At 41.5% G+C, this 11,641-nt stretch overlaps 1 protein-coding gene across 1 annotated transcript; it reads right to left on the reverse strand.

Annotated features, from left to right (window-relative positions):
- Positions 1-974: 974 nt before the first annotated feature.
- On the reverse strand, positions 975-7,145 carry nr1d2a (nuclear receptor subfamily 1, group D, member 2a). The gene is made up of 8 exons (XM_070911602.1): positions 6,875-7,145; positions 4,831-5,067; positions 4,633-4,721; positions 4,372-4,516; positions 3,533-4,251; positions 3,229-3,414; positions 2,467-2,677; positions 975-2,297 (listed from the first exon to the last, which is right to left on the reverse strand). The coding sequence occupies exons 1-8, from the start codon at positions 6,903-6,905 to the stop codon at positions 2,098-2,100; spliced, it is 1,818 nt and encodes a 605-aa protein (XP_070767703.1). The 5' UTR covers positions 6,906-7,145; the 3' UTR covers positions 975-2,097.
- Between the last annotated feature and the right edge of the window lie 4,496 nt (positions 7,146-11,641).

Raw genomic sequence — 11,641 nt, forward strand, 5'->3', positions numbered from 1 at the left:
ATGTGAGACACAAAAGAAAATGATCATAATACATCTAGAAGCTCATTCCAACGCACAAAACAACCTCGTGGTTCAAATGTTCGGATGAGTGCAGTGTTGAACATGTTTTTAGTTATGACTCTGTTGAAACCTGACGTGAAATGAGTTACGGGTGAATTAGAAAGTCGTTCTGCCGGCTGCTCGCGGATCGCTGGACTCTAAAGTCATTAACATTTGGCAAGAATGTGCAACAATTTACATTCGGAGAGCTTTGGTTACAAAGACAATCTCTTGTTAAAACATTGAACCTCTGTGGAAAATACATTTCTGTTAAATTCAAAATACAATTGTGCCTATAGTTTAATATGTGAACAGTGCAAGGCTTCCTCAGCTGTTGAGTGAAGCACAATTTGTTTCATACCTCTGTGCACTGAATTTGATATTTGGCTCTTTTAACATCAAATCTATGGCACGATGCTTGTGGTCATATACTGTATTTATTTTCTGTCAGCAGCCATTTATAGGTGATTTATAGGTCTGTGCATCAAGTTGATTGTAATGAAATAAAATATCACTGTGTGTCTGTGACTCGATTTCTGCTACACGTAAGGAACATTTTATAAGATGATCATATTTACTGAGGGCTCACTCCAACAGACATCAAAATTAAAATAGTGTATTCTTTAAAAAGGGATTTTATCTGAGCTCAGTTGATTTAAAATATATGTAAATAAATTAGAGAGTCACTCTGCAGGATACTTGTGCATCACTGGACTCTAAATTTATTAATATTATGCAACTGTTTGCACAGACAAAATGGCAACACAAAGTTTTCAAGTGAGAAAATGACGTTTCAAAGTTGAAATCAAGAGGCTGCATGCAAATAGCTCCACCTAGTGGAGAACCACGGTCACTGCTGCTCTGAGGATTCATGTGTGCCGTCAGCAGCTTCATTCTTATTTTATCTACTATCAATAAAAACACAAAATACAGAGTAGTCTTCACTTGTATTTATTCATACTATATCATATTTATATTCTATGTCCATCAGATATTTATATATATATATATTTATATATAGTTATTTACATGTGGCAGTGATGCCAGTCGAAGAAACAGATATTTCAACATAATGGATAACAAAAACAAGTGTCAGATTCAGTGCTATGCTGAAAGCACACAAAGTTTGATAAAAAAAAAAAAAAAAAACGTGTCACAAAAACCAGAAAGTTGGAAAACAGCAAAAACACTTGGGTGCGACTTCGTTTACATGTAGCCGTTACATGATTTCGGTGTCACACCTCTTGTGGATTTTGTGTTACTTGGTTTTTCTGCTCCAGAACATGTGCAAATGTAGCGTTGCTGAAAATGGCGTCATCGACTCCCCCAGAATTCACCAGGCAGTGTACAGGCAGTTCACATGGACTTGGACACGTTAAAAAAAAAAAAACATTAAATAAAAATGAAAGAAAATATACAACACTATATACACTGACATAATGAACTTATGCTTTCTGAGGCAAGGGGAATAATAGTTGTTCGCATTAAGTACAGCCATGCATTAGCAGCGATCGTCACACATTCTACAATACATTTTCTGATAGCTTGCCTTTCTGGCTGACATTTATCAGTCTAAACACTGGACCAAACAAACATGCGGTCTGTAAGGTACACATCATCGCTCACATTCACCAGCTCATCAGAGAAAACACTTTGGAATTAAATGGCTTTTGGATCGACTAATTGGTTTCTATTCTCTTATCACTTTATCAAGCCAGTTAAGTACTCTTTTTTTTTTTTTCTCTCGAAAATGGAAAAGCGCCTCCAACTTTGCAAAAACTAAGAACCTCTGACACACGTGCACTTGTGTGTGTTTGTGTGCATCAAGCGTAAGCTATCTCTTCTATAAATACAGTACAGTTTTATATTCCTCTCTCTTCAGACCCCACACGGTCTACTTAACAAAAATAGAATAAAAAATAACATTTAATACATTCTAGAAACAAACACGCAACTGGGTTGGTCGAATACAGAGGGCGAGAGGGGCAGTAAGAGGCAGGTCCTGGCGAAGGTGTGTGGATAAGGTGGAGGGCACAGATGGACCCCCTTGGGAAGCTTTCAAGGGTGAACTTTGAAGGAGAGCAGTTCCTCTGAGTGCATGTTGTTCAGTGAACGCAGCTCGGGAAGCTTGAGCAGCAGCTTGGTGAAGGTGGTGGCTGCCTCGTCGCCATGGTTCTCTATCACCAGGTTTCGCAGTCCTCGGATCAGTTTGTCCTGCAGGGCCTCAACTGAGTTTAGGTCCTGGATCCCTGAGCGATCTGAGCCAGAACAAAAAGGGAGAAAGGGTTAACGCTGGAGCGCAGAACAGGGCTTCATGAAGGTTTTAGATCACAGAGAGTTTTCTAACAAAACTAAAGCATTTAAATACATTAGACTGCTTATTTTGAGCCTTTAACAACATCAACATATTCCGACTGTTGTTCTTACCGGCTGAGACGAGCACCACGGCTGTGAAGAGGCTCATTTCGTCCTGGTCGAGTCGCAGCGCCGCCAGCTTCTCACTGAACTCGCACATGGAGTTGAGCAGCTCGCCGGCGCCCAGCGACCGTAGCGTGTCGAGGCTGTAGCGCTTGCCGCTCAAGAAGGTCACCGTCCGCTCGACCACGTTGAACAGAGAGGCGAATCGGACCATCAGCACCTGGGAGTCAAGAGAGGGAAGGCGAGAGGGTTTTTAGTTTATGGTTTGATTTGTGCGGGTAAACAAGGCCTCAAAGACATCTTGTATAAAGTATATATAATAAATCTGACCTTTTAACCATCTACATGAATATTTTCTAAATGTCCTAAACTTGAAAACTTTCTATGGCATCAATTAAGGCAATTTAATTTTCAAAATAAAGGTGTACAGTATCTACAGCCCGTGCTTTAGGAGCAGAACATGAATGGGCAACTTTGGCGCCACACTGATAAAAAAAGAAACAAAGAAATTATGCTACAATGAGTTTGTCTCTTTACCCAGAAAAACAAAATGTTAGTGTCAATCGCACATTTAGAGAATTTGTGAGGTCTCTTTCATTTCCATCCCAACTGTTGTCAGAGCAAATATTAGTCGGCACACAGAGCTGACTCTGTCTGGGAAAGCCACAGTGGACCCTATATTCAGAGTGTTTGAAGAGCCTGCCGTGTTTGACTTCAAAGCGAGCACAAAATAACATGAAGTGTTTATGTTTTGCTTGTTTGCCCTCTTACCTCGAAAGTTCCAGCTTTCAGCAGGCTGACTTGGTCGTGCTCGGGGAGGTCACGGAAGCCTGGGATCCTCTTGGCGAAGTCGACCACCTCCCGCACGGCGGGGGTGAAGCTCATGGAGAACTCATCCCAGATCTCCTGGCTTGGCTTGCGGGGGTCCACGTAGGGTGATGTGTTCATTGGACAGACCTGAAAAAACACCAGGACAGGTCAATCAGGGAGGGTGGTCAAAAGCCTTTAGACTGCACTTTAATTTAATGAAGAATAGTAATGTGAATTTTAAGAGTGGATAAAATTAATTACTCACCAAGTGTGCTCTATTATTCATGCAGTTGGTTGGTCCATTATAACCACTTGAGGCAGTTGGTGTGTTATATTCATGCTGTCTTTGGCTGTCTTCTGATGGTTCACAGCTAGGGGTGCTGTTGAGCTGCTGCTGAGGCTGCTGCTGGTAAACTCCGCCCTCCTCCCTGTAAGCAGTGTTGGTGACGTGTTGGCTGTTACTGTATGAACTGTGCTGGTAACCTCTCACACCCACATTGCTGTTCCAGCAGTTCCAGCTCTGCTGTTGCTCCTCCATGCGGCTGTCGCACCGCGTCTCCAGGGTGGCGGAGACCGGCGAGGGCGAGGCCTGGCCCTGTCTCGGCAACCTCTGCTGGCTGAACGCAAAGGCATCTTGGCGCTGACTGCTAATCGTGACGACGGCCTCGTCCTCGCCGCTGTCCGACCCGCAGGAGGAAGCAGAGCTGGAGTTGGTGTCCATGGAAACCACGGACTCTGAGTCCTGGGGGCACTGTGGGGAGGAGGGGTTGGAGCAAGATGGGGAGTCGGAAGCAGAGGAGGAGGAAGAGGAGGCTGAAGAGCTGGCATCGTTGGTCATGGCTTCCATGGGCAGCGACGGGCTCTGGTGGCCGTGCAGCATGCTGTGCAGCTGGCTGTTGTTGCTCATCATGTTGTTCATGGCGTTCTGCATCTCCAGCAGCATCCTCTGCTTTTCCCGCTTTGGGATGCGGCCAAATCGGACAGCTGAGGAGGCACCAAAAAAAAATCAATAACCTTTAGAGTACATGAATCGCATTTTTTTAATTTAACTATATGATAATGAAGTAGGCAGCTGACTGAAACTAAACTAAATGTACTGCTCACCATCTCTGGACATGCCGACAGACAGACACTTCTTGAACCGACACTGCTGGCAGCGGTTCCTGTTGATCCTCATGATGGTGCAGTTCTCCATCTTAAGACACTTCTTGTACTGGATGTTCTGCTGGATGCTTCTCCTGAAGAAGCCCTAAGCATCAACAAGATCCACATGAGAAGCATTAGTCATGTGAGTGTTTACAGTCAGCAAGAGGATATGAAAAAGCTTGCAGAAATGCAACGCTCCATTGTAGGAACTTGTCTCACCTTGCAGCCTTCGCAAGCATGGACGCCATAGTGGAAGCCTGAGGCCACATCACCACACACCTTGCACAACAGCACCATGCCATTGATTTCTGCAAAAACAAAGATAAGCAGTGATTTGTGTGCACCAAATTAGATATGCTAAATGTTTCTCAATAGCACAGAATTTCAATAATGGCAAGACTTTGACGTTGTGCTTACTGGTGATGCTGCTCTTGGCAGACGTGGAAGAGCGCCCAGCCTTCTCCATGCCGTGGCTACGCTGGTGGCCATTCTTGCCCGGAGGAGAGATATCCACCACCATGCCCACGGCCCTGCTGGGCAGCGAGGGCCGGGATGGAGTCGGCGATGTCGACAGGTACCCGCTGCTGGGACTGGTGCTCATACAGGACTCTGGGCTGGAGGCGGAGCCAGAGGAAATGTAGGCAATGACTCCTCCTGTGGAGAGGGAGAGATGGTGACAGCTAAATTAGAGTTTTTCATGTATATCTAATTCTGAGAAACAAAACACACCAGATCACCAAGATATTGAATGTTGTTCAACTCTGTTACACATCAAGCTTGCCAAAGTTAATATGAGCCAGGAATGAGAAAAGGAGTTAAAGTGTAAACCGCAGTTAGCGGTGTGCCAAATAAACAAACGCTTGGCAGTACAGTGTGAACAGGTGCATCGGACACACCTATGTGTGTGTTTCCTGGTTGGTTTATTCACTGCTGTGATTGACCTGCTTTATCACCTACAGCACTTGCTGGTTGGATAACATGTTACATAACATGCCTGGGACTCTACTATGGGAGTGTCTGACGACCAGACAGGGTCACTGAAGCACTAGAGCAACATAGGTAGATATGTAGGAACAAAAGAATGCAAAGGGGCAGCAAGAACAGCAAGAATTTGGAATTAAAAGTTTGGTGTATCCACAGCTAGGCCAGCAAGAGCCTGCAGCCATGTTAAGAAAAGGGAACTGTTAATATGATAAATGAATTGGTTTTCAGAGTAACAAGTTACTCATTATTTAAATCATTCCAAGTTCTGTTACGTGCCCTTGGGCAAGGAACTAGACTTAAACAGTAAACTGCTCCAGTGACTACCCAGTGTGACGTGTTTAAGTGAGTCATCTAAAGTAGGGCAGAGCAGCTTTAAACGACCAAACACGCTCAATCAAGTTCCATTTAAAAATAAAGTGCTCGTCTTTATTGGAATATTTGTGTAAAAGCTAAAGTGTGTTTTTCTTCATTAACTCTAAACCCCCCCTAAATTTAGAGGCAACAGCACATGATTACCTAACCACAACCATGACTGTTCTCTTTCACGGCCCACCCACACGTGGACCTGTCATGAATTTCTGTGAAAGCGAAGCGCGAGGAAGAGAAAAAAAATCTAGGTCAGTGGCTGCTGTCTTTCCGCGTCTCACGTGTATCTTGCAGACCAGCCTCGCGCCGGGAGTGCTGTGTACAGTGTGGATTATGCAATGTTCTGCGTCACGGGCTCCGCTGCGGCCAATCGGAGAAGAGCTCAGCTGAAGCGTGCTGGCTGATAGGCACGCCCCTCGACCAATCAGAGGAGTGTTCCAGAACTCGTGTACACACACAGACACATGGCTAGGCTACGCTGTCCATGTGAGCGGGACCGGGGAAGATAAACACTGTTGTTGTGTCAAATGTAAATGTAGCATCGACGCAACGCCGCACTGGCACTCCTAACCCCGTTTTTAAACACGGTAACGGGGCTAGAATAGCGTCTTTAAACACAGTTGAAGTACAAGACAATTAAATACAATAATTTCTAAAAATGTTTTCTGACACCGAGTCGACGATTATGTTGCTGCACTAAGCAGCAAGAAAAAAAAAAAAAAAAAAAAACAGGACACCATTCATTCGTGTTTAGTCCTCCTAAATAAGACTTTCTTACTGCCTCGATCTATTTAACAATACTCATTATAAGACAATCAGTTAATTCAAGTTACAGTTATATTTTTGTGGCATTTTCACAACTCTATGCCAGACATGACTGTAGTTGGTTTCCTCTCCGATAGCACCAAAAATAGCATGAGAAAGCATTACGAATACTATACGTGTTAAATCAAAATTAAGGATGAATGACACCTCTAATAGAGGACACATCATTTCTTTAAATGTTAACATTACTGCATTAAAGTCCTGGTCTCTGAGCTCAAGTGCATGCAATGAAAACCTTACAACCTTGCATTTTATTGCGGCAATCGTTAGATAAAACAACTCTTACCAGGCTTGGCTGTTCCAATGTCCTCAGGCATCTCCGATCGAGGAAAAGGGAAATTCTACAACAGATATGCAACTAAACTTAACAGTCTTGTCACGACTTCTGCCACTGTCACAAACACGACGGAAACTAAATTTGGCGATCGTGTGCGAGTACAGCGAGTTGTAAGATGTGACCGGAGCTCATATCAGGAGTCTATTTCGGGAAATAATCTGCAGATCCGAGTCTCTGAGAGAGAGAGAGAGAGAGCCGAGTACGTGTGTCAGACTCGGTCGATCCACCTCCTTGTTGTGAGTGACTGCGGGGCTAGTCAAGAGAACTAAATGTTCTCAATAGTGGGCTCGCCCATGTGACCCATTTGTCGGCCACGCCCCTCCGCCCGGCCGCTCGAGCCACTTTAACCCAGTGACACACTTTCAGGACACCGGAGGGGCGGAGCCAAGCGCGTTCCTGCCGGCGTAACGTGGAATGTCACGTTGCAGAGCACAACGTGAAGGCTGAAGCCCGCACAGTACAGTGCTGTCATGCCTCGTGCGCTCGTGTCCGATCTGAGGACGATCAAGTAATTCGAGTTTGTAGTCAATGACATTATGTTTACAGCCGTTAGACACTAATACGCCTTAAATTAAGTACATTAGGTTTGAGGTACTGCTTTATACAGGTACTCCACTATTTCAGAAGAAGTTGTACTTTTTACTCCTCTACATAAAGTTGACATTTAGTCACTAGTTCCATTAAAGATTCATATTTTCTGTGTCATCGGTTTATAGAATGATACATTGTTATGGATTAAAATATAATAAATAATTAATAAATTAGCACCACCTTGACCAGTTGTAACATTAAAAGGTTAATTCATGCTTAATGCATCGGTAATTGTATTCCAATAGACCATTACAAAATGTTCTCTTCCACTGACAGGGGCCATTCTGCATAATGACTACTTTTACTTTTAATACTATTATGTGCATCATGCTGATAATACTTGTACTTCAAAGCAGGGTTTAAAAAGAGGAAGACCAAGTATTGTCTTAAAGAAGTATGGATGTTTAATGAATGGAAGGAGAGGATGATTTAAAATGAAAAAAATAAAATAAAATCAGAAATTCCAAAGAAAGTTGAAATAATGCAATAAGCAAATATAAAATAACAGTTTAACACTATCATGTTTTGTGTACACAATATATCAGATTTAGTTTTTAGTTTATTCTGTTGATATAATGTATTACTACACTGTACCAGTATGTTTATGTGTATCATGTGTATGTCTATGTATACATGTATGTGCACATATGCATGTGTATGTGTGCTGTATGTGGATGTATGTATACATTTATATACATATGTCTGTCTACATGTGTATATGCCCTCATTTTTAACATAAGACCAGAAATATAAAGCAGTTTTACTTAATACAACGCAGTCCAGTACACCACCACCAGCAGACCTAAAAAATGACTTCAACCACCACCAATCTTGGCTCTCAGTTTTCACAAAAACGTCATTTTAAGACTTAGGGGGATTTGTATTAGACTGCCTTGTACTGCACGTGTCCATGTTATTGTGTTTATGCCCTTTTAAGTGTCAGTTTAAGGATGTTTCTCTGTTATATGTAAATGTAACGTCCAAACTCGCAACAAAATGAAATTATCACAGACTTACAAAAACACTTCCCTTAAAGGCAAGTTTGGAAAGTTTAAGCTGCTCGCCAAAACCTTCCATATCATTGTCACTTAAATATAAGATGTTTGTGATGGCTTTGAAAGACCTTATCAGTGCATCTCTAGTGTAGAGATTTATTATCTGATCAGCTAATACCATTTATTAGCTGCTGACATTGGGCTTCTGACATTACCACGTGTTTATTGTTCCTTTACAACCCTCAAGCTGAATGCATATCCTATTTGAGTGTATCATCTCACTGTGCTCTAATGATAAGTCCGTTATGGGCTGACAAGAGTCCATAGATGACACCTACGCAGAATTATAGGACTGAAATTGAAGACACTATGAAGGGAAGTGAAAGCGAAATTGCGCCGTTTGTCATTCAGTTGAGCCCCATGGAAGTCCCCAAACTCGCCCAGGAGTCAAGGTGAAAACTAGGCTAAATTGGGTTACGAAGTTCGTTTTTTAGACATCTAGATTATATATAACAAGTTTAAACAGCTCAAGTCTCAGTGAAACTCCAGTTTGCTGCAGTGCGCCATCATCTGGTCAAAATCTGAACTTGTCCAGTGCTCTGTTTTATAACCAAATACCTGCAAAACCACTGACATTCCCATCAGCCTCAGCTGCTCTGTGTGTTAAGTGCTAAATAGCAAATGTTAGCATGCTTACACGCTAAACTAAGATGGTGAACATGGTTTACCTTACACATGCTTAGCATCGTAATGTACCACTGTGAGGATGTTAGCATTTAGCTCAAAGCATCACTGTACTCCTCAGTACAGCCGTGGCTGTAGACTCTTAGACTTCTTATATAAGATAGTTTGTCTACATCACACTTGATTAGTTAGATTTATTTCTACATGTTTTACAGGAAAAGAAAAGAAACAGATTCTGAGATTAAAAAAAAACACTCAAAAAATGTTTTAACATATTTGACTCATACCAAGAGACAATGGAACAATGAACACAGACACACTTGATTAAAACGTTTTCAGTTCACTGAAATATAAAATTAAAAAATAGTTATATTTAACTCAGATATCCAAAATAAATATGTTTACTTTTTGACCAAAGCATTATTTTAACCTTTACATCTTATAACTTGCCAATTAGCAAAACTGAACTTCCTGGGTCACTGAGGAAAACACAGTGTACTCAGTCAGAGTACTATCAGAACAAGGCTAACCTCAGGTGTTGTACTCTAACTGATCTATTAATAACATACAGTTTGGACAGTGACAATTTAGCTCTGTACACCACCTCAATGGATTTGAAATAAAATAATTAGTATGTGCTTTCAGTGCAGACTTTCAGCTTTAAGGGTGTCGACAGCAATGTTCGTTGAACCATGCAGGAATTACAACCATTTTTATACACAGACCCCACATTTCTGGGTACCAAAAGTAATTGGACAAATGAACATACTATGAAATGAAGTCGTTACACTTAATAGCTGGTTGCAAATCCTTTGCAGTCCCACTGCCTGAAGTCTGGAACCCATAGACATCACCAGAGCTGGGTTTCTTTCCTTTCGGGGTCTTTTTGCCTTCAATGCATTCTCTATGGGATTCAGGTCAGGTGATTGACTTGGCCATTCAAGAACATCCCACAATTTGGATGTAAATATGCTCAAATTAAAGCTGAGAATCTGCACTTAAAGCACTTAGTAATTGTTTCAAATCCATCGTGGTGGTGTACAGAGCCAAAACAACAAAAATGGCGTCCAAATACTTATGGAGCTGACTGCAGGTGGTTAGCTCATCGTTTGTAATAACATGAGGTTTATTCTGCTGACATGTATCATAAATCACTCTACTCTCTGCGCTACTGTAAATCTGACAGGATACAACAACAAACTGCACCTAAAATGCGAATAACTGATGTTAATGATTAACATTTACAATTGCGGAGCAGATGAATTTGTTTGATCACATGTAATTTGTTATTGCAAGCGTACAAAACCAGCTGTGTTTGTAAAATGAGTGAACTATTTGTTTTCCAAAAACAATGTATTGGGTTCTCAGAAAAGACCCTATTTAAATGAATAGAAAGCCAAAAATCCCTGTCAGGTTAAAAACCATGTGTACTACTAACACTCGGACAGAGTGAGAGTATTTATTTACCAGATTCAGCTGTCTGGCCGGAGTTCAGGCCTCTGTGGAACGTTTCTCTCTTGGCAGGACAGAAGATCATCAAGAGCTTTCAGCCATCATGAGAGCTGAACACTAAAACACAGTTTTAGTATTAATATTTCAATCGTTGCAAAACAAAAGCCTTAACATGCCAGATGCGAAACATTAAATGTATTGTCATTTGTTTTGGAAAGTGTTTAACAGATATTATTTCAACAAACTCGCTGCAGGAAATTCAACTTACACATCATGTGGCCATTAGGTCTGGTCACTCTCTGCTTGGCCAGGGCAGAGATTTGCTTTAATATCTCTTTTGTGCGACAGTTATCTCATTGTTGAGACCTTTACCTGGTTAAATAAATACTCTCAATACTTTCCCGTCAGTGTATATAATGTACAGTATTTGTCAACAACTATAACTGATCCTATGAAGACATTTTTTATATTATTACAACTGTGCTTAACTATATTGTCCTTCATTATATGATTTTACACCAGCCTCCACTTGTGGGTACGGACAGAAGTAGTTGACAAGTACATGAACACAACCATTTATTAAATGTTTATATATACTACTTATGAACGCTAAACAGGGGGGTTCAAGTAAAGTGTAACCAGATTATCAAACAAGACCCCAAATGTCCTGAACATGATATTAAAAACATTACAGTCTTCATAGTGCAAGTTCTAATATTCACTCTGAAATGTGAAGTTGTCCTCAGCATAGATTAATGGATTACTGGTCATTTGTCCAGCAGGTCTGCATGTGGAATCAATGATCATTGTTCGACCAACAATTTAAATAACAAAAGGAGGCAGACGAGTCTTCCTTTCCATTGTGTTCCTTTATTACCATATTTGCGGCGATAACTTAATCAGGAAGCAAAAAATATACCAGACAATAAAGTACTAAAAATCTGAGATACAAATAACCCCCCAACACAAACCACCCCAGGCCCCCCCACCCCTC

The sequence above is a fragment of the Enoplosus armatus genome, chromosome 9, assembly GCF_043641665.1.
Source record: "Enoplosus armatus isolate fEnoArm2 chromosome 9, fEnoArm2.hap1, whole genome shotgun sequence".
Taxonomy (NCBI): Eukaryota; Metazoa; Chordata; class Actinopteri; order Centrarchiformes; family Enoplosidae; genus Enoplosus; species Enoplosus armatus.

Coding starts and splice junctions, on each gene's coding strand:
- nr1d2a (XM_070911602.1), bottom strand. CDS start 6,905: ATGCCTGAGGACATTGGAACAGCCAAGCCTG. Junction 4,517..4,632: donor ATGCTTGCGAAGGCTGCAAG/GTGAGACAAGTT, acceptor GTTGATGCTTAG/GGCTTCTTCAGGAGAAGCAT. Junction 2,678..3,228: donor TGAAAGCTGGAACTTTCGAG/GTAAGAGGGCAA, acceptor CTTGACTCCCAG/GTGCTGATGGTCCGATTCGC.